The sequence below is a fragment of the Pseudorca crassidens genome, chromosome 15 (genome assembly GCF_039906515.1).
Source record: "Pseudorca crassidens isolate mPseCra1 chromosome 15, mPseCra1.hap1, whole genome shotgun sequence".
NCBI classification, from domain to species: domain Eukaryota; kingdom Metazoa; phylum Chordata; class Mammalia; order Artiodactyla; family Delphinidae; genus Pseudorca; species Pseudorca crassidens.
The window spans coordinates 60,287,457-60,311,478 of record NC_090310.1 but is presented as its reverse complement, the minus strand read 5'-3'; the positions used below and the strand labels follow the sequence as shown (position 1 = coordinate 60,311,478).

The window sequence follows — 24,022 nt, the reverse complement described above, 5'->3', positions numbered from 1 at the left end:
GACTAGCTTAGGCCAGGTTCCTTTGGGCTGACACAGTAGACACAGGGGCAGACATAACAACAGCAGTGTGCACCCTACAGGATGGCCGGCAACACCCAGGGCAGCACGAACGACGGGGAGAGCGATAACTTCACATTCAGCTTTAAGATGTTCACCAGCTGGGACTACCTGATCGGGAATTCAGAGACGGCCGACAACAAATACGCCTCCATCACCATCAGCTTCAAGGTAGTCGCTTCAGGGCCATTCCCACTTCCCGGGGGAACTTTGGGTCCCTCCTCTCATTGGGAGACTTCTCCCAGCTGGGGCATGGGAAATAAGATCCCTGATTAATTTGTGGTAAGAGCTTTACCAGAAGTGGGAGCATAGCTCTCAAGCCTTCAAGAAAGAATGTTCATGGCTGGTACCCACCATCTGTTTCTTAACATGGCAGAGAATCATGGAGCTGGTCCCTGGTTCTGCCTCTTTCCTCATGGAACTGCTTTCTGCTGGAGGAAGTGAAAGGACACACTTGGGGCAGCCGTTCTCAACATTTACACATGTTTGCATGATCTAAGGAACATTAAAAATCTTCTGGGCCCCACCCCTAGAGATTCTGGTGTAATTGGTCTGGGGTGGGGTCCTGGCATTGGTTTTTTTGTTTTGTTTTGTTTTGTTTTTTTGTGGTACGCGGGCCTCTCACTGTTGTGGCCTCTCCCGTTGCGGAGCACAGGCTCAGCGGCCATGGCTCATGGGCCCAGCCGTTCCGCGGCATGTGGGATCTTCCCGGACCGGGGCACGAACCTGTGTCCCCTGCATCGGCAGGTGGACTCTCAACCACTGCGCCACCAGGGAAGCCCCTGGCATTGGTTTTTTAAAAAATCCCCCAAGAACACCCACAAAGAGTTGAGAACCCGGTTTGGGGGTGTGGGAATAAAGGAATCAATTAAGTGTACAACTCCACACTTAATTATCTATTAATTTGTTCACAAGAGAGATATGAGGTGGCCTACAGAATATAGAACGAAAACAAGCCTGAGGGTGAGCAGATGAATGAAGGCAGAAGCCGTGCACATCTCACTTTTCCCTCCATGACTGTAAAAACCATTCAGAGTTCTTTTTTATTTATTTATTTATAACATCTTTATTGGAGTATAATTGCTTTACAATGGTGTGTTAGTTTCTGCTTTATAACAAAGTGAATCAGCTCTACATATACATATATCCCCATATCTCCTCCCTCTTTCTTCTCCCTCCCACCCTCCCTATCCCACCCCCCTAGGTGGTCACAAAGCACCGAACTGATCTCCCTGTGCTATGTGGCTGCTTCCCACTAGCTCTCTATTTTACATTTGGTAGTGTATATATGTCCATGCCACTCTCTCACTTCGTCTCAGCTTACTCTTCCCACTCTCCGTGTCCTCAAGTCCATTCTCTACGTCTGCGTCTTTATTCCTGTCCTGCCCCTAGGTTCATTAGAACCTTTCTTTTTTTTTTAGATTCCATGTATATGTGTTAGCATACGGTATTTGTTTTTCTCTTTGTGACTTACTTCACTGTGTATGACAGACTCTAGGTCCATCCACCTCACTACAAATAGAGTTCTTTTTTTTTAATTGAAGTATATTTGATTTACAATGTTGTGTTAATTTCTGTTGTATAGCAAAGTGATTCCATTATACATATGTATTCATTTTCATATTCTTTTCCTAGGTTACTACAAGTTATTGAATATAGTTCCCTGTGCTATACAGTAGGACCTTGTTGTTTGTCTATTTTGTATATAGTAGTTTGTATCTGCCTAATCCCAAACTCCTAATTTATTCCCCCCTTTCTCCTTTAGTAACCATAAGTTTGTTTTCTATGTCTATGAGTCTGTTTCTGTCTTGTAAATAAGTTCATTTGTATCATATTTTAGATACCACATATAAGTGATATCATATGGTATTTGTCTTTCTGTTTCTGCCTTACCTCACTTAGCATGATAATCTCTAGGTCCATCCATTATTTCATTCTTTTATATAGCTCGGTAATATTCCATTGTGTGTGTGTGTGCGTGTGTGTACGCCACATCTTCTTTATCCATTCATCTGTCAATGGACTCTTAGATTGCTTCCATGTCTTGGTGCTTATAAATAGTGCTGCAATGAACATTGGGGGTGCATATATCTTTTCAAATTAGAATTTTTGTCTTTTCCAGATATATGCCCAGATATATGCTGGATCATGTGGTAACTCTATGTTTAGTTTTACTATTCTCCACAGTGGCTGCAGTTCCCACCAACAGCATAGGAGGGTTCCCTTTTCTCCACACCCTCTCCAGCATTTATTATTTGTAGACCTTTTAATGATGGCCATTCTGACAGGTGTGAGGTGATACCTCATTGTAGTTTTGATTTGCATTTCTCTGATAATTAGCATGTTGAGCATCTTTTCATGTGCCTGGTGGCCATCTGTATGTTTTCTTAAAAACCATTCAAAGTTCTTGATAGTCCTCAAAAAAAAAGATAAATAAAGTTCTTGATAGTCCAATGCTTCTCCTGTCTGATCAGTCAGACTTTTTTACCCCAGAACCTTGCAGAGGTCAGATCTACACCGCAACGGTGCTTGGTTGTCTTGCCTTCTTCTCTCTCTTCTCTCCTGGCCCTTCTGGGAGGAGAAGTGGGCTGCTGCCCACTGATACCAATCGTTGCCTACAGAAGACAGGTACACCCACCAGGGACAGGGCTTGGGTTCAGCAACTCACTACATGGGTTTCATGAGCCCCAGAGTCAGCTTGGCAGTGGGTAGAGCAGGGAGCGGGCTCAGTTCTCCTTCTCCTTCTCCTTCTCAGCAATGCGAAGCCTGTGGTGGAGCATCCAAGGGCAGGGTAGGGGTCAACAAGGACTTTGACCCTTCCTTTGGGACCACTAGAGAGAGACAAAGAAGGTCAATGCCTGTGAAACACTTTGAACATATGGGAAGGAGAAGGCTTCCCCTCTGAGTCTGTTAAAAACCACTTATATAACAGGACACATGTCGTGAGAACTGTGTGCGTTAATGTATACTAACTACCTGATGAGTTGGTTGAAACTGAACCCGAACACAATAACTGTTAATTGATTAAAAAATCTCCTTCCTTCTCCCAAGGCAATAGAAATAAAAACAAAAATAAACAAATGGCACCTAATCAAACTTACAAGCTTTTGCACAGCAATGAAAACCATAAACAAAACAAAAAGACAACCTACAGAATGGGAGAAAATATTTGCAAATGATGCAACCGACAAGGGCTGAATTTCCAAAATATACAAACAGTGCATACAACTCAACAGCAAAAAAACAAACAACCCTATCCAAAAATGGGCAGAAGACCTAAATAGACATTTCTCCAAAGAAGACATACAGATGGCCAATAGGCACATGAAAAGATGCTCAACATCACTAATTATTAGAGAAATGCAAATCAAAACTACAATGAAGTACCACCTCACACGAGGTGGAGAAAAGGGAGAAAAGGGAACTTTCCTACACTGTTACTGGGAATGTAAGTTGGTGCAGCCACTATGAAAACAGTATGGACGTTCCTCAGAAAACTAAAAATAGAATTACCATACGAGCCAGCAATTCCACTCCTGTGCATGTATCCAGACAAAACTGTAATTCAAAAAAGATACATGCACCCCCTACGTTCATAGCAGCACTATTCACAGTAGCCAAGACATGGAAACAACCTAAATGTCCATTGATAGATGAATGGATAAAGAAGATGTGGTACAATGGAATACTACTCAGCCATATAAAAGAACAAAATAATGCCATTTGCAGCAACATGAATGCAACTAGAGATTATCATATTAAATGAAGTAAGTCAGAAAGAGAAAGACAAACACCATATGATATCACTTACATGTGGAATCTAAAAAATGACACAAATGAACCTATCTAGGAAACAGAAAGAGACTCATGGACATAGAGAACAGACTTGTGGTTGCCAAGGGGGAGAGAGGTGGGGGAGGAATGGGAGTGGGAGGTTGGGGTTAGCAGATGGACGCTTTTATATATAGAATGGATAAACAACAAGGTCCTACCATATAGCACAGAGAGCTATATTCAATATCCTATGATAAACCATAATGGAAAAAGAATATTTTTTAAAGAATGTATATATATATATATATATATATATATATATATAACTGAATCACTTTGCTGTACAGTAGTAATTAACACAACATTGTAAATCAACTACACTTCAATTAAAAAAAAATCTCCCAGGTACTTTGGTGTCCGGGAGACCTCATTTTCCATCCTGGCTCTGCCATGTACTAATTGTGTCTTTCTATGAAAAACTTACTAATGCAGGATACAAGGTTAATAATAAAAAATCTATTGTATTTTTATACACTAGCAGCAAATAATTAGAAAGTAATTTAATTCCATTTTCAATAAAATGACATAAAGTACAAAAAATTTCAAGGAATATAGATTTAACAACAACAACAAAAAAATGTGTGACTGCCTACACCAAAAAGTCCAAAACATTGCTGAAAGGAATTAAGAAACTCTAAATAAATGGAAAAATATACCATGCCCATGGATTAGAACAGAGGTCAGCAAACTACGGCCCAGGGTCCAAATCCAGCCTGCTGCCTTTTTTTTTTTTTGCGGTACGCGGGCCTCTCACTGTTGTGGCCTCTCCCACTGCGGAGCACAGGCTCCGGACACGCAGGCTCAGCGGCCATGGCTCACGGGGCTAGCCGCTCCACGGCATGTGGGATCCTCCCGGACCGGGACACAAACCCATGTCCCCCGCATCGGCAGGCGGACTCTCAACCACTGCGCCACCAGGAAAGCCCTGCCTCTTTTTGTAAATAAGATTTTATTGAGACAAAGTCATGCTCATTTATTTATATATTATCTATAGATGATTTCATGCTACAGAGACATAGTTGAGTAGCTATGAGAGAGACCACGTGGCTTGCAAAACCAAAAATATTTGCTATCTGGTTTTCTAATAGAAAAAAACTTGGCCAGAACTTTTTAATTAAAAAAGCCAGCCCCCTGGGCTTCCCTGGTGGCGCAAGGGAATATAATTGACATACAGCACTGTATTAGTTTAAGGTGTACAGCATAATGCTTTGACTTACATACATCATGAAATTATTACCACAGTAAGTTTAATGAACATCCATCATCTCATATAGATACAAAATTAAAGAAATAGAAAAAAAAAATTTTTCCTGTGATGAGAATTCCGGATTTACTCTAACAACTTTCATATATAACATACAGCAGTGTTAATTATATTTAACATGTACCTTACATCCCTAGTACTTATTTATCTTGTAACTAGAAGTTTGTATCTTTTGACTGCCTTCCTCCAGTTCTCCCTCCATCCACCCCATCCCACACCTCTGGTAACCACAAATCTGATCTCTTTTTCTATAAGTTTGTTTGTTTGTTTGTTTGTTTGTTGAGTATAATTGACTTACAACACTATGTTAGTTCCTGTTATACAGCAGAGTGATATTTCTCTACAATTCAAAATGACCACCATGGTAAGTCTAGTTATAATATGTCACCCTACAAAGATATTACATAGTCATTAATTATATTTCCCACTTTGTACATTTCATACTCGTGACATTTATTTTTCACCTGGAAGTTTGTACCTCTTAATCTCCCTCACCTATTCAAAATATATTTTCTTAAAGAAAAGAATTATCCATATACCACCCCCTCTGAATTCTTTCATTTCTGGAAATATAGAAAGTAGTAATCTCAAGGAACCCAACAACAGTGGTTTCTTGTTATTATTCACATCTCATTTTCACACATCAAGGAATCAATAGTGGATGAACAAGAGAGTAACAAAGAAGAAAATGTCCATCTGACAAGATTTCTCCGTGTCCTGGCCAACTTTCTCATCATCTGCTGTTTGTGTGGAAGTGGGTACCTCATTTACTTTGTGGTGAAACGATCCCAAGAATTCTCCAAAATGCAGAATGTCAGCTGGTATGAAAGAAATGAGGTGAGGAGGGCATCTCTGCTGAAGTGAATATTTCAGGAAAATACTGAAATTACCCTGGTTCCTATGCCATTCAGCTGAATTATTGAATTCTGGACTATTGGACTAATTTTAAAAAGTGAAATTACATCGCTTATAAATCAATTGTCTAGTAATGCATGGGTGTGATTCTGGGCTTCCTTTTCTGTTCCATTGGTCTATTTGTCTATTCTTGCACTAATAACACACTGATAAACTATGGCTTTATAGTATGTCTTGATATCTGACAGAGTGAGTTCTCTCATCAAGATCCACAATAACACACATTAAGGTTTTATTGCACTTGCATTGAATCCATAAATCTCTCCTGGGAATTTGACATCTGTGGTAGTTGGCAAAAATAGCTACAAATTCTTCCCATCCTTGTATCCACATTTTTTTGCAATGTGGTTTTCTAGTTCCTCCCATGAAGAGGTGGAATCTGTTTCCCCATCCCTTGCCTTAGTCAGTGAAACAGTAGCAGCAATGATACAAGCAGACTTGAAAAGTGCTTGTATTTTGGAACTTGCTCTCTTGGGAACCTGAGACCTCCACCATGTGAATGATGCCCAGCTAGCCTCCTAAATGATGAGCGGCACATGGCCCAATTATCTCATCACCTTAGGTGACAGCAAATCCACCACCAGATGTGTGAATGAAGCTGACCCCAAAGGCCACACCCTGCACCACATCCCTCTACTGTTGGTTCCGTTCTGTGATCTGAGTTTCTGGTCTTGCATGCTCCTGAGATGAGGAGATTCTTACCTAGCTCACAGCTTTTACAGAACACAAAGCACTGTCCCATATGTTAATTCATTTACTTCTCAAAGATAGTTTGCTATTTTTATCAATGCTAATAACAGCAATCGTGGTGACAACCAGTCACAGAGCAGTTAGGACCTGTGGAACATACACTGACTGCTCAGGGCTTGTTGGTGCCTTCGCCAGGGTCATAGAGCAAGTTGTGGAGACCCCGGGGCATTTCCAGAGGCAGAGGAGGGGGCAAAAAGGAGATGGAGATGCATGGCCCTGGGGGTGCAGAGATGGTGGAGAAGCAAGTGATATTGATGACAAAACTAACCCAGCTCTCCCAATTTCTCAGGTAGAAATTGTGATGTCCCTGCTTGGGATGTTTTGTCCCCCTCTGTTTGAAACCATTGCTGCCCTGGAGAATTACCACCCACGCATTGGACTGAAGTGGCAGCTGGGACGCATCTTTGCACTCTTCCTGGGAAACCTCTACACGTTTCTTTTGGCCCTGATGGATGACGTCCACCTGAAGGTAAAGACCACAAACATCCCCCCAATTCCTAGTGCCCACCAAATTTCTTTTTTAAATATAATAATTTCCTTGTGCATAATTTATATCAATTTAAAATTTTTTGGAAAGGTCAGAAAAGTAAAATGAAGAAAAATATCACCAGATTCCTATGACCCAATTGTTAACATTTTGCTTCAGTTCTTTACTGTCTTTTTCTTAGGCTTTTTCACATCATCTGCATGTCATTTGGTACCCTTAATATTTTATCTGCAGGCTTTTCCATATTGTTTCTTAGCTACCATAAATGTTTACCAGCCCAGTATGTGCCCACTGAGATGATAAGTCATGGTTGAGTTAACCTTTCATCACTGCTCACCAGGTGGATATAGCGTACCCACCAAGCCAGGCCCTGGGGGTACAGCAGAGAGTAAGACACGGTCCTGTTCCAGGGGAGACAGACTCATTCATCGAAGCATGCTGGGGCAGGTGCTTCAGTGGGAGCAAGCCCCGGGCAGTGTGGCAGTACACAGGAGGGGCTGCAAACCCCACCGTGGGGGATCTTAGCAGACCTTGGAAAAAGCAGAGGGAACAGCTCATGCACACAGGGAACTATGAGTTAGCTGAACAATAGAGTGGAGGGGAAGAAGTGAAAAGTGAAATTGGGGGAAGGGCCAGATTATGATGCTCCTCTTTCCCACACGTCCCTCCTCATGAACTTTTTCCTGAGGTTAACAGGAAGCTACTGGAAGTTTCTCAGCATGGAAGTGACTGGATCTGACCGTTGCCTACTCTCCATCTTCATTTCTTGCTTCCCTCCTACCCTAGTAAACTCCTTCACCCTCCTGAGCCTCACATTTCCTCCACGGGGCAAAATTCTCTCTTGCTTCTCTCTCCATCCTTCTCCCCGTGTTTGACTAGTTGACTAATCCTCCTGCGGTGTGGCTCAGATGTCACTGCCCCCAGGAAGGGCCCTGTTGTCTGATGTGGATTTCCTCAGTCCCCAAAGAAAATTTCCCACAGCTCTTATCACTCTGGTCTGTAATTGTCTGTTCATCTCTGTCACTTACTAGACAGTGAACTTTCTGAGGAAAGCTCCGTTCACTCCTGTGTCACTCCTGTTCACTCTTGTGTCACCATTGCCTTATAGGCCCAGAATAGACCCTGAATAAATTAATCTCAAAAGAACAATGAGTAACTGAATGGATGGACAAATGGATGAAGGGACAGATGACTAATAACAGAGAAGAAAACTTCCTGGAAAAGACCCAAGGACTTTAGCCAGTTGCCCCCCTCTCCTCTATAGATTGAAAGGCTGGGAGGGCATTTCTGGAGAGACCTGTTGAGGGGTAGGGCAGGGGCTAGATGGTAGGGTTGTGGCATATGCTGGCTCTATTTGTTGTTCCTGTAGAAACATTGGACCTTCCCTGGCTCCTTCCAACCCCACATCTCCATCTTCCATTCTAGCTTTCTAACGAAGAGACAATAAAGAACATCACTCACTGGACTCTGTTTCACTACTACAACTCCTCGGGTTGGAATGAGAGCGTCCCCCGGCCACCCCTACACCCTGCAGATGTGCCCCGGGGTTCTTGCTGGGAGACAGCGGTGGGCATTGTGAGTAGTTACGCTCTCCTGAAAAGATGATCCCTGTTCTCAGTTCTTCGTTGTCCCTTCTTGATGTTTCCATTTTTAAGCCACCAAAATGTCAAGCTAGCATTTCTTAGGAAAGTTCCACCTTTTCACATTATCTTTTTTTCAGTGTCCCAAACATTTCTCTCTGTGCTTCATCTAGCAGTCTAATACCACTTGGATTTATTTGGAGTTTTACTGCAGATTTCACTGAAAGCCTGAGGTTCTCCACCTGGAAATCATGAATACAACTCCTGAAAGTTGTATACAAGATTTTGTGTGTATATGCATCTGTGCATTTTTCTGTAAAGAGAATTAAAGATTTTCATTAGATTGTCAAAAATTAACAACGACCATTTCCCCTTATCCACTTTCACTACTGTTCCTGTAGCTTACACAGTGTGGACTTCAAAGGCTAGTGTTCTTTGCCTTCCTAGGCAGAAACTTGAAGTATTCACAGGTAACACAGGGATCAGCTGCCTTCTCTTCCTCAACTCCATCTCTTTGCATGGGGTTTCTATTCACCTGCCACCCCTGAAGAATCCATGCCCATAGAGCATTGGACAACAGTGTTCTTAACGGAGGTTGATGAAGTCCCATAGAGGAGAGGATTATATCACACACTTCATCAAACACTGCCTACAAGTCCAACAGCAGATATTTTCCTGAGGCAGGGTTTCCTTTCCACGGGGTCCTGGGGGCTTTTTCTCCCTGCTTCCTTCACAGAAGGCTCAGACTCATGACTTCTCATCTCCTCCAGTCTAAATTCCCCCATTCTCTTCAAATCGTCCTCATCTTTAATATGTAGAGCAGCTCACATTTCTAAACCCATCACAGTGTGTAACAGAGAAAACCTTCAAGTCAGTGAAACCTACCCTCTTTAGAAGACAAAAGAGAGTTCGTTACCTATATGATTCCTTTGGAATATTCTGCTATAGAATTTCTCTTTTCCTTCCTCACATCTTGGAAGGCATCTCTCTTGCCCTCCTCCCTGAATGCCCATCACTGATTAAAACTTGTTTCCTTCTGAGTTTGTTGGTAATGATGGGTTTGAGGCATAATGTCCTGCTCACCTATGTCCACCACCACCTTCACCCCAGGCCCCAGAGCATCACCTTGCATAGACGTGGAGACCTGATACAAGTCAGTTTGTGTTTTACTTAAGAGTAAGAGTCTGAATTCTTGTTAAGGAAAAACCCTGAAAACTCATCAGCTGTTCATCCAGCAAGCATTTATTAATCATCTTGGAAGATACAAAAATGAATAGAGCAGACCCTGTGTCCCCTGGGAACTCCAAGTCTATTAGATGTCTTAAAGATTGTGATGAAGTCGGGTAGATCTTTCCAACTTTTCAAAAAAATCAATAAATTATATGTACTCTACACATCAAAGAAAACTTTGTTCCTTTGCTTTTGGCTCTTCTTCTATGTGCCTCTGTGAAAAACCTACATTATTTTCTCTACATACCCCCCAAAAAAAATCCAGTTAGCAGAGGGTGAAGAAAACCAGCAGCTGTCCCCAGGGACAGTGGTCAGATTCAGTCTTAGCTGCGGCAGCTGGCACTTCAGAGCAGATGGGGGAAGCAAGGAGTGAGCCTTCAGATCCTACATCTATGCAATAGTGCTGATAACTACCAAATACTGGGTATTGCCAACTGCTAGGCAATTTGCATACATAATCACTAACTTTCCCAGTAACCCTGCAAGGTTAATGTATCAACTTCAAAAGGTTCAGAGACTATTCCAAAGCAATGAATTAGTAACTTGTAGAGCTGGAACCTATAGTAAGCATTTTTCAAAGCATGGGGTCTTTTATCTGCACGACCATTAATCAGAGGGTCACAGAGAAGAATAAGAGTGGGTGGGGGAGCGTTGGCATGCAGTCAGTTGGGAGAAGCAGGCATGGTCAAACCCTGACCATCCCCTTTCTCTATGTTCCTCCTCGCAGGAATTCATGAGGCTGACAGTGTCGGACATGCTGGTAACGTGTATCACCATCCTGCTGGGGGACTTCCTGCGGGCTTGCTTTGTCCGGTTCATGAACTACTGCTGGTGCTGGGACCTGGAGGCTGGATTTGTAGGTCACCACTTCATGGACATTGTGCAGAAAGGCGTTCCAATCATCCTTTCTGTTACAGTCAGATGCATTCTGTGCATTTCTTTAGATGCTTAATGACAGTCTCTACTCTGTGGAGTAGTATTTCATTTTTTCTAAGCAGGACATAAAATCCAGTAGATAAAAAGTATTTTTTGGTTTGTTTGTTTTTTTTGCGGTACGCGGGCCTCTCACTGTTGTGGCCTCTCCCGTTGCAGAGCACAGGCTCCGGACGCGCAGGCTCAGCGGCCATGGCTCACGGGCCCAGCCACTCCGTGGCATGTGGGTTCTTCCTGGACCGGGGCACGAACCCGTGTCCCCTGCATCGGCAGGCGGACTCTCAACCACTGCACCACCCGGGAAGCCCTAAAAAGTATTTTTAATATTTTCAAATGTTAAATTTTAAATTCCCAAGATTTAACCCTCCTATATTTGGATTCTGCATGTTTCTTCCTTTAATCCACGCTCACCTGACTTTCCTTCTCTCTCTCCTCACTTTGTTTTCCTCCTTCTCTCATTCTTGTCACTTTTTATCTCCATTTCTGGAAGACAAATTGGGAAGCAGGTTTCAGGTGGCCTCACAAGGACACCGACTACTCCCTAATGCTCACACACTTTATGTTCTTTCAAACAGTTGACAAATTTCCAAAACTCTGAAAATCAGAGTCAGGTTGAAAATCTGCATCTGGCTGAGGTGGTTCGTTTCCATGAAAAAGAAGATGACAGTGGGGTTTCCTTGGTGGTGCAGTGGTTAAGAATCTGCCTACCAATGCAGGGGACACGGGTTCGATCCCTAGTCCGGGAAGATCCCACATACCATGGAGCAACTAAGCCCGTACATCACAACTACTGAGCCTGCGCTCTAGAGCCCGCGAGCCACAACTACTGAAGCGTGTGCGCCTAGAGCGCATGCTCCATAACAAGAGAAGCCACCACAATGAGAAGCCCGTGCACCGCAACGAAGAGTAGCCCCTGCTCACCACAACTAGAGAGAAAGCCTACGTGCAGCAGCAAAGACCCAACGCAGCCAAAAATTAATTAATTAATTAATTTGAAAAAATGATGAGAAGGAGAAAAGAGAATTGGAGGATTTATTTATTTTGTTTTTAAAGCTTTCTTTACATTTGACTCCTCATTTAATTATTTGCATTTTGTTATTTATTTGATTTACTCCTTGCTTATAATTTCAAGTTACATTTCTGATTAGAACATTGATAAAATGTTCTCTTGGGGCCTCCCAAGAACACACTGTCAGCCTGCAGGCCATAAAAAGTAAAAATTCTCTCTCTGTTTTTTTTAGTTTGGCTGTGATGCACAGCTTGCGGGATCTCAATATCCCAACCAGGGATTGAACCCAGACCCCTGCAGTGGAAGTGTGGAGTCCTAACCACTTCACTGCCAGGGAATTCCCAAAAAATTCTCATTATTTTCATTGGAGAAGACACTGAAGAAAGTTTCAAGTTTGAGAACTTGAAAACTCTTTTTTAAAATTTGAAAACATGTTAAAGAAATAGAAATCTGAATCTAAGGTTCCTCTCTGGTCACCAGAGCAGGCTCTTTGGGATGGAGTGGCTTGGTCAGTTGACCGGTAGTGGGGTCTGGCTGACACGACCTAACAGACTTTCTCTCTCTCCTCTCTCTCTCTCTCCCTCCAGCCCTCATATGCTGAGTTTGATATTAGTGGAAATGTGCTTGGTTTGATCTTCAACCAAGGAATGATCTGGTGAGTTATCAATTTCCTCTGGTGATCACCTCATTTGGGGAGTCAAAAAGCTGGAATCCCAGGCTTTGCCTTTCAACCAGCTAGAGAGAGGCTAGACAAATCATCTGGCCTCTCTGAGCTCCCTTCTTTTGCTTGAACAGGACTAGAGGAGAACCAGGACAATGTCTGGCCTACCCACTTGCTACCATATATGTAGAGAGGGGAGAGAAGAGCTAGGGAGAGAGAAGGAAAAAAGGAAGAGGGAGGAGAGAGGGAAGAAGGAAAAAAAAGTCGGGTGGGAAAGAAAGAAGAGAAGGAAAGGGAGGGAGGGAGAAGGACGGGGAGGAAAGGAAAGAGAGGAGGGAGGGAGATAAATGAACTGAGGAACTTCCCTCTGAGAAGGAGTTAGAGGAGGCTGCCTGACTTCAGCCAAAGGCTTTCAAAGGCTCATAGCAAGCCAATGTCCAATTCTTTTAAGTTAAGGACGTCAAATACTTTTCTGAGCAGCAGTGCTGTTTCATGGACACCATGGAGAAACAGACAAGAGGCCATGTAATTTGCTCCATGCCTGGCGGTGGGGCAGTGGTAAAATCCTGGCCAGAACCCAAGCCAGGAATGCTCAGAGAGTCCCTGTCCTGAGGAATGGATGGCTATGGCTTGGTGATAAATGTCCTGGTTAAATGGGAGGCCCCTTCCCTTGGGACCTACAGAGAAAGCAACAAGGCCTCCTGCCCCTAGCCCATCAGTCCCGTTTCCTTGTGTCGTCCTTCCCCGGCCTCTTCTGCTGTCGAGCCAACCAGGTGTGCGGTCTCTGCCCTTCCAGGATGGGCTCCTTCTATGCCCCAGGACTGGTGGGCATCAACGTGCTGCGCCTGCTGACCTCCATGTACTTCCAGTGCTGGGCAGTGATGAGCAGCAACGTCCCCCACGAACGCGTGTTCAAAGCCTCCCGATCCAACAACTTCTACATGGGCCTCTTGCTGCTGGTGCTTTTCCTCAGCCTCCTGCCGGTGGCCTACACCGTCATGTCCCTTCCACCCTCCTTTGACTGCGGGCCATTCAGGTGCACAGCCTCAGTTGCAGGAGGGCACCTCCTCTCCCAGGGCAGTCTGCTCAGAGATCTCAGGCTCAGAATTCCAGTTCTGGTGTCACGTCAGCCTGCGAAAGGCCATGGAGCTTTGGGAAAATCATTAATGCTGTTCAACAGAGCTTTCTGCAGGATGGAGGTGTTCTATGTCTGTGCCATCCAATATGGTAGCCACCATGTGGCTGTTGAGCACTTGAAATGAGGACCGAGAGATTGAATTTCTAATTTTATTTCATTTAAATTAATTTTAATTTAAATAACCACCAGTGGCTAATGGCTACCATATTGGACAGCACAGCTCTAACCTTTTAACATATGGATAACCTACTGCCCTGGATTGCCTTGCCGTGGGATGAGTAACAGGGGGCATTCTGAAAATGAAATGACCATACATTTACAAGTCCCATTCAAATGTGAAGCCGCTACTGAGACTCTTGACAGGGTCCTCATGCTCTACAGAGCACTGTAGGCTCAAGGTATAAGCCAGACTAGTTTCAGAGACTGGACATTGTATATAAAGAGATAAACAATTATGTAAGGAGGTAGATGGAGAGAGAATGTGCATCTACTGCTCAATTTCCAAATGCGACACCCTCTGAAAACAAAGCCCTTTCTTTTCTGCATAAAAAGGGATTCTGTGGTTCAAGAGTTTGGGACATGCTGCCCCTTTTATCTGCCACCTCCTCGCTTAGAAATGCACAATGCACACTCTTTTATTCAAGGCTCTGAAGAAACGTGCAGTGAGAGACCGTGTGCAAGCCGGTGCTTCCGTCCCTGCTGACCACAGACCCTTGCTCCATGGAACACCATCTAGGGCAGGGAGGAGGGTGAGGCTAGTAAGGTGCCCACCTTGCACTTGCACAACCCCGAGGGCAGTACCTCCTTAAACTGTGCACCCCAGGGCCTCACCGCCTCATTCCAGTCCCAACCCTGCCTACTAATGTGGATCAACACGCTTTGGGAAATGCTGAACTGACACTTCTCAGTTTATAATGGACTGACCTTGATAAAGCCCTGTGCCTGGTGCCCTACAGCAAGGGCTGTGGGAGCTCAGAGGAGTCGTTAGCAGGAGAGCTCACAGCAGAGTGTGATGGGGCTGAGCGGGGGTCCAGATAGAAGGAAAGGGGGGCTGGATCCAGAGTGGAGGACCATGCTGAGTGGCAGGAGGCCTGGGCACCAGGCTGAGGGACAACCACATGGCAGAAGTGGCAGAAGCTTCTTTAGGCTTCTTCCTGAGCAATGTTTGGAGGGCTGGGCTCTGGGTGCAAAGGTTCAGCCGGTGCCCCTTTGCCCAGACCACCCACCTGTTCCAGGCAGGAGGCCAGTGAGTAGGCCCGTGTTGTGTCTGGCCCTCGCCACCTGCCCCACTCTTGCTTCATCTGCTCCCTGAGGCCCTGACAGCTGACACCCAGATAGCAGAGGAAGGGACCCACGAGTGGAGCCCAGGAGGACACGTGGCTGCCACCTCCTTCCTGTCACTCTTCTGATCAAAACCCACCAACAGGGCTTCCCTGGTGGCGCAGTGGTTGAGAGTCCGCCTGCCGATGCAGGGGACACGGGTTTATGTCCTGGTCCAGGAAGATCCCACATGCCGCGGAGCGACTGGGCCCGTGAGCCATGGCCACTGAGCCTGCGTGTCTGGAGCCTGTGCTCCGCAACGGGAGAGGCCACAACAGTGAGAGGCCCGCGTACAGAAAAACAAAACAAAAAAAACACCAACAGCGAGAACATTCATCCCTCAAGCATTTTCACAGCTGTCCTCTCACTTGCTTCTGAATTTTACTCAATGGTCACCTTTTCAGGCCTTCCCTGGAGACCCTAACTGAAGTCACACACACACACACACACACACACACACACACACACACACGCACATCTTGTCATTACTTCTGTTTATCACATCTCTTTACCAACATCTGGCATGCCATTCTTTTTGTTTTTTCATCTCGTTTGCTGTCCGTCTCCCCCACCAGACCATAAGCTCCATGCGGGTGTGATTTTTTTTTTCTTCCTTTCTCCTTGCTTTACACCCAGTGTCTAGGAGAAAATTTATGGTCAGTGCTTGAACCAGACCCTTTACCTGGGAGAAATTCACTTTTAGGGTTGGGACCAGATCCAGGCAGGCAAGATAAATGAGTGAGATGGGCAGCATTGTAGAGTGTATAGTTAAAAGTAAGGGTTGGTAAACTACATCCCATGGACCGAATCCAGACCACCTGTTTTTGTAAATAAAGTTTTATTAGGACACAACCTCACTCATTTGCTTACAAATAATCTATGGCTGCTCTCTAACTACACCAGTAGAATTTGAGTAGTTCCAACAGAGGCCATCTGGCTCACAAAGCCTAAAATCTTTTTTGGAGAAAAATTGCCCCCACTCCTGATTTAGAGCATAGACTCTAGAGCTGGCTCTGTCGTTTGCCAGCTGGGTCATCTTGAGCAAGTTACACAGCAGATTCATTGCCTCTGAGATGGAAAATTTCACAAGCTTTGTTAATTTGTTCAGCTATGCCTTCTTCTCCTCTGTATATAGTTTGGCCATTATCAGTTGTAGCACATCACAGCAGATTCCACTTTATTTCAGTTGTTGCTGTGAGGGTTTAGTGTGCTGTTATCTGTAAAGTACTTGGAGGAGTGTGCTAATCCATAGTAGGGCATATATACGAATTTGTTAAGCTTGAGCCCTGCCTGAATTCGGGGTAGCTGGTACTCATAACAATGCTATGAGGTGGGAAGCATTATCTACACCAGGGATCAGCTAACTTTTTTCTTTTAGAACCTGATAGTACATATTTTAGGCTTTGAGGATCAAGAGACAAAATCAAGACTATTATGTAGGTACTTATATAACAGGAGAGAAACAAATGCCCACAAAGTTTTTACTGGCAAAATTCAAAATATGATCATAATAATAGAGTATAATTTTTTGTAATACAGGACTACCAATGAGAAGAATGGAATTCTTTTGAGGGGAAGGAGGTGATATTTCACATAATAGAGGTTCAGGGTTACTATTCTGTATCATCAAAAATCAGTTGTCCTAAAAAAAAAAAAAAATCAGTTGTCCTGCCCAGATAGCCATCTTTGCTGCCAGATAAATTTTTGTGCCAGACATGGCAACACATCTACCACCATAGAAAAAAAATTTGCCATAAAGCTTTATTACTGCCAAGCCATCGGACTGCTGTGCAGTAGGGCAAGTCAGGATATTCAGTTTCTATTTCTGATAAAAATTCACAGATATGAAAATGATTAAGTCATGAGAGCAAATGAAGTTTACCATTGACACTATTGACTCAATTGTACATGATTCAAATATTTTCTACAAATTACTGATGAATAAGAAAATGAATAACCATAGTGTGCACACACTGAAATTTTCACAAGCTTTGTTAATTTGTTCAGCTATGCCTTCTTCTCCTCTGTATATAGTTTGACCATTATCAGTTGTAGCACATCATAGCAGCTTCCACTTCATTTCAGTTGTACTGAATTCCGTTCCATTCAGTTGTACTAAATTAGTGTTTTCTCAATTTCTTTGAGAAAATTTCACCCATATATGTCCTGCACAGAATATTCATAGGAGTTAATTCTTCAGTCACTTCAGACTTGGCATTAACTCCTCAAATAACAACTAAGCAGTATCAGAAACATCTATTGACTCATTAAGAGCCAAAGAAAACCACCTGAGATCACTTGCCTTGTGTTTGAATGTCCTCAACTCTTCAAGCAACTGCTCTTGCTGGAAAATCTAAAAGTCTTAAGTATATTTTCTCTGAATACATTCCTTCAGCTCCTACAATTTAATTACTTCATCACTGGTAAATGAGGACCATGATTTTGGAAACTAGAGGAAAGGGTATCCTTGTTATATAGAGACAGAAAGCTTAGATAAACTATGTCCTTCAGTTGTATGGAAAGCTGAATTTGTAAATGATAAACTTCTATATTTAGCTGAGGATATTTCTTTTTTTTTCTTTTCTTTTCTTTTTTTTTTGGTTGCACTGCGTGGCATGTGGGATCTTAATTCCCCGACCAGGGGTCGAACCCACGCCCCCTACAGTGGAAGCACAGAGTCTTAACCACTAGACCGCCAGGGAAGTCCACAGCTGAGGATATTTCTTTTTTTTGAAGATCAATCTTAGTAAAAACTTTTTTCTCTGTTTTTTTTTAATTGAAGTATAGTTGATTTACAGTGTTTTGCTAATTTCTGCTGTACAGCAAAGTGATTTAGTTATGCACATATATACATTTTTTAATATTCTTTTCCATTATGGTTTTTTTCCAGGAGATTGGATATATTTCCCTGTGCTATACAGTAGGACCTTGTTGTTTATCCATCCCATATATAATAGTTCGCATCTACTAATCCCAAACTCCCAGTCCATCCCTCCCCCTCCCTCTCTCCCCCTTGGCAACCACAAGTCTGTTCTCTATATCTGTGAGTCTGTTTCTGTTTTGTAGATAAATTCATTTGTGCCATATTTTAGATTCCACATATAAGTGATATCATATGATATTTATCTTTCTCTTTCTGACTTACTTCACTTAATATGATAATCTCTGGTTGTATCCATGTTGCTGCAAATGTCATTGTTTTGTTCTTTTTAATGGATGAGGAATATTCCATTGTATATATGTACCACATCTTCTTTATCCATTCATCTGTCGATGGACCTTTAGGTTGTTTCCATGTCTTGGCTATTGTGAATAGTGCTTCTATGAACATAGGGGTGCATGTATCTTTTTGAATTATAGTTTTGTCCAGGTATATGCCCAGGAGTGGGATTGCTGGATCATATGGTAGTTCTATTTTTAGTTTTTTAAGGTTCTCCGTAGTGGCTGTATCAATTTACATTCCCACCAACAGTGTAAGAGGTTCCCTTTTCTCCACACTCTCTCCAGCATTTGTTATTTGTAGACTTTTTAATGATGGCCATTCTGACCAGTGTTAGGTGGTACCTCACTGTAGTTTTGATTTGCATTTCTCTAATAATTGGTGATATTGAGCATCTTTTCATGTGCCTATTGGCCATTTGTATGTCTTTGGAGAAATGTCTGTTAAGATTTTCTGCCCATTTTTCAGTTGGGTTGTTTGTTTTGTTGTTGTTGAGTTATATGATCTGTTTGTATATTTTGGAGATTATAGCTGAGGATATTTCTAAGTAAAGTGTTGCAGGTGCAGCCTAGTTTCTTCTTGCTGTTTATACTAAAAATGTGAGAAGAAAGAGATAAATTGAGGAAAGAACTGATAAGCAAAAAGGAACCAGGACTTGATGATTTGGGAAATTCTCAGTCTGTGCAGTTTGCAGAAGACTCTAAAAACAGGTTCACTGTTAGGAAAGCATGCTCTAAGGAGAAAGCCAAGGAGGAGGCTGGACAACATTTTGCTAGTGCTTCTGAAGGATCTGAATATTCATTCACACAGATGATTCTTTTAAGCATGTAACTCGGATCCTCTCAACCATCTCAGCAGAAGCCAGAAATAGAAATGGAATTATCCAGGAAAGATCTGTGTAGGACCCTCTTGTGTAATGGACTGAATTCCCACAACATACATGGAAGCCCCACCAGGTATTTGAGATTGTTGTATGAGCAGTATCAGAGCTTGGACTGAAAGGGGCAGAGAAGAGACAAAATGAAGGAAAGCTGTTGGACTCCAAATATTCTATAGTCAGTAAACAGGCTGATCAGATCTACTCAGCTGAAACCTGTGCTACTCTTCAAGAAAAAGGAAGGATGACTCCGAGGCCAGAGTCTTGGGCCTGGAGGGCAGAGCTGCAGGCAGGCACAGAGGGTTGAGCCGAGAGAAAATCATTCTCAGGCCTTTGAAATCTAATGGAATTTGGCTGACTGGACTTCAAAATTGCTGGGAACTGGTGATTCCTTTCTTCCTTCCATTTTCTTCCTTTTGGAATTGGAATATCTATAACTGTTATCCTATGGCTGACCCACCATTGTATTTTGGGAGTAAATAACTTGCTTTCTAGTTTCACAGCTCCACAGATAGAGAGAAATTTTGCCCCAAAATGGATCATACCCCAAGTCTCACCTACACCTGATTTAGATGAGATTTGGGACTTTTGAGTCCATGATATTTAGATGAGATTTTTGGACTCTGAGTTAATGCTGTAATAGGTTGAGACTTTGGGGCATGTAGGGATGGTGGTGAATATATTTTGCAGGTGGAATGAGTGTGAATGTTTGGAGGCCAGAGAGCAGACTGGTGGGCTGAATAATGGCTCCCAAAGATATCCAGGTCTTAATCCCTGGAACCTGTGGATGTTACTTTATTCATCAAAATGGTCTTTGCTTATCTGATTAAGGATGTTGAGATGGGGAGATTATCTGAATTACCCAGATGGGCCCTAAATCACGTGTCCTTATTAGAGGGAGGCAAAGAGATATTTGACTATAGAAGAGCAGTAAGTGATGTGACCTTGAAAGCAGAAAGAGATTTGAAGATTCTATGCTGCTAGCTTTGAAGATAGAGGAAGGGACCCTGAGCCAAGGAATGCAGGGAATGAAGCTCTAAAAGTTGAGAAAAAGGAACAGATTCTTCCCTAGAGCCTCCCTCTGAAAGGAGAGCAGCCCTGCTGACACCTTGGTTTCAGTCCAGTGAAACCATTTCAGACCTTTTGGCCTCCAGAACTGTAAGAAAATAATTTGTATTGTTTTAAGCCTCCAGTGTGGTAATTGGTTACACAGTAGTCACTGAAAACTAATGCATCATCTAATACGTCATAATTCAATGACAAAATAATCCACATTCTATTGTGACTTAAGCATCACATTTGAAGTCCACTTTTCCTGTTTTTACAAAATGGTTATGTAGCAGTAATTAAAAAAATAATAGGGATTTCCTGGTGGTCCAGTGGTTAGGACTCTGCACTTTCACTGGCGAGGGTGCGGGTTCAATTCCTGGTCAAGGAACTAAGATCCCGCAAGCTACAGGGCACAGCCAAATAATACTACTAATGATAAATTAAATGTTATGATGTGGCGATATGCATGGCACTTGAAATGCTGTCATGTTATAACTACATCATTGCAATTTGTAGTGTGCTGTGCAGCAGTACTAAGCATTGAGATGGCCACAGATGTTTGCTAACACAACTACTCATCTCTGCTATTATAGCACAAAAACAACCAGAGACTATACATAAATAAATGAGCGTGGCTGTGTTCCAATAAAACATTTACAGACACTGAAGTTTGAATTCATACTTCAATTTCTATGTGTCACAAAATATTCTTCTTTTGATATTTTTCCAGTTATTTAAAAATGTAAAAGCCATTCTTAGCCCACAGGCCTTATAAAAACAGGTAGCAAGCCAAATTTGGTCCATGGGCCATTGTTTGCTAACCCCTGATTGACACATAAGAGAAAAATGAAGGTTCTAGATGCAACATTTTGGAGGGCACTTATAATTTGACAGCCCCATACTCAATGTTTTATATGAATTCATGTCTATGTCCTCTAAACAATCTGAGACAAATGCTGTTATTATATTTATAATACCATATTGTATATACTATTTTATTATTGTACTATATTATACGGACGAGGAAACCAGGGCAGAGAAATTTTCAGTATCTTGCCCAAAGATATCAAACCTCTGCAGCACTAACCAATAGAACTTTCTATATGAGGGAGAAAAATCCACATCTGCTCCTCAAATATAGTAGCTATTAGTCACATGACTCCTTGAAATGTGTGACTAAGAAACTGAATTTTTAATTTAATTTAATTTAATTTTAATAACCACATTGAAAAGTACAGCTCAGGCTTCCCTGGTGGCGCAGTGGTTGAGAGTCCGCCTGCCGATGCAGGGGACACAGGTTCATGCCCCGGTCCGGGAAGGTCCCACATGCCGCAGAGCAGCTGGGCCCTTGAGCCATGGCCACTGAGCCTGCGTGTCCGGAGCCTGTGCTCCTCGAAAAGAAAAGTACAGCTCTAGTGGGGAGAGTGAGGGTATGAATACAGGCAGAAAGTGAGTAAGTAAATTGTCCATGGTGTCCCACAGCTAATAAATGGAGGAGAGAGGATTTAAACCAGGAATTTCAAACCATAAATTCCTGTTCTTGGCAGCAAAGCTACCAACCAAAAGCCAGGAGCAGACAGTAATCTCTGGGCAGGTATTTGTAGAAGGCAGTCTGCATAATGGTTCTTAGGTATTTGAAGAAAATCAAAATTACTGTTGTGAACAGTCCAAGAGCCTGCCCTAGGCAATACTAGAATTCTCATCTGAAGACTAATTGTAGGTATTTTTGAGCCACCATGAGGCTGTCCATCACATCAGTATCTGGAGAGCTGCCTCCAGGCCCAGGGACCCAGAGGAAGCTCCATGTTGGTCTCATAGCTACATCACAGGCCATTTTCTCCCATGAGAGTATAGGAGAAAACCCATTTTCATCTTGCCGAGGAAGGTACCAGGCACAGGAGACCGAGGTAGTTTGAGAGGTTGTGAGGCCCCGAGGACTTGAAGCTGGGGAGCCAGGGTGCTGAGGCATGTCTAAGCCCTCACCTACAGGGCAGCCCCACGTGGGGGCTTTTTCCACTGCAGTCCCTGTGGAGAAGAGCTCTGTTCTTCCAGGAGAGTAGTCGTGAGTGGCGGCCTGGACCCTCCAGGGTATGGACACAGTTGTTTATGCCGTATGAACTTCACAGCACGCTATAATGTATTCTCTCCTCTTTCCAGTGGGAAAAACAGAATGTATGACGTCATCCAAGAGACGGTCGAAAACGATTTCCCAACCTTCCTGGGCAAGATTTTTGCTTTCCTCGCCAATCCAGGCCTGATCATTCCAGCCATCCTGCTGATGTTGTAAGTTAGCCAGGGGCCGTGGCTCTGCCTCGTGGAAACCTCCCCGAGACTTCCTTGGCAGGTCCTTCTTTCTTGCCCTCTCAATCTGGATTTCCCAGAAGCAGATCCTCAGACAAAGACTTAAACGCAATCTAAATCGCAATTGGAGGGAGCAGTGTGTGTAGGGAAGTAAGACAGAGAAGGGACAGGAAGGTGCATTCTTACTACTGGGGTGACTTTAATCCTGCTGGGAGTTCTGGGAAAGTGTGCCTCTGAGTTATCCCGCTCAAGGGTGAGGGATCCGGGGCATCTGTAGACCAGTTCCCATCCATCACTGGTTGAGTGTTGCTGGGAGATGTGGAAGGGAAGAGGCGTTGGTTAATTGCCCGGCAGTTTGGGCCAGCTGCCTTCATGGACAGAATGGTTTCCGAGTGTGGGGCGGGGCTACACTGGCAGCTGTAAGTCTTTCAGTGAGCACACTGAAGATAGGGCCCAAAGCATAAGGTGAGTACTGGCATTGTCTGCAGCACCCTCCAAAACATCCACTGGAAATATCAAAGACCCCTTCCCCAAGAAAGCTGAGGCCTGATGCAGCCTGTCCCTGCCTGGGCCCGCAGGACTTCTCTACAGAGCACCCCGTGCACTAGAGTGTTCGGTGCATTTGTCACCATCCCTCTCACAGACTGAAGATGTGGGTGGGCTTGGCGATATCTGTATCCCCAACACCAGCCCCATGCCTGGGGCGTAGGAGGCAAACAATGAACGCTCAAGGAAGGAGCAGGGCAGGAAATTGTGAAATATTCCTAACGTACAGAAACATACAGACAAGCATGTACAAGATCACAAGATTAAACAGATGTTAACATTTAGCAATATTTGCTTCAGATCAGTTTCTCTTTTTAAAAGAAAGAAATGTTACACTTCAAGCCCCACCCAGTCTTTCTCTCTCCCTCCCTCTCCAAAGGTGACCACTATTTGGATTAGTTTTCATCATTTCCAATCTGGACCATTTAATCACGTGTACGTACTATTGCTTTCTGAGTTCAAAAATTTTTCATGACTCGTTCAGACTACACAGCTTTCCTCACTCACGTTATGTTTGGGGGACTTTTTCATGTGGATACACGAGCACACATTTTCATGGCTCTGTTGTATTCCACTGTGTCACAAAAATAATCAATAAACAATCTGTAATAGGAATAGAAAAGAGTTTTATTTGAGCCAAACTGAGGACTATAGCTCAGAAGACAGCTTCTTAGATAACTCTGAGAAGTTGCTCCAGAGAAGCATGGTTTTCAGCACAATTTTATATCTTGACAGAACAAAGAACATTAAACAAATCAGGAATACATTCTTTCAAGGTTTCAAAAAAGAAAACAGATCAGCACACACACAGCGAGTCAGCATGGCCTTGGCATCTGGGAAGCGAATCTTA

General features: G+C 43.3%; 1 protein-coding gene across 1 annotated transcript in view; it reads left to right on the top strand.

Annotated features, from left to right (window-relative positions):
• TMC2 (transmembrane channel like 2) overlaps positions 1 to 24,022 on the top strand; it is a 62,384-nt gene that overhangs the window by 30,585 nt on the left and 7,777 nt on the right. Inside the window, 8 exon segments of the mRNA XM_067708497.1 lie at positions 81 to 228; positions 5,804 to 5,992; positions 7,110 to 7,289; positions 8,733 to 8,882; positions 10,845 to 10,973; positions 12,647 to 12,714; positions 13,517 to 13,756; positions 22,483 to 22,608. Of these exon segments, the coding sequence (XP_067564598.1) occupies positions 81 to 228; positions 5,804 to 5,992; positions 7,110 to 7,289; positions 8,733 to 8,882; positions 10,845 to 10,973; positions 12,647 to 12,714; positions 13,517 to 13,756; positions 22,483 to 22,608 (1,230 nt within the window).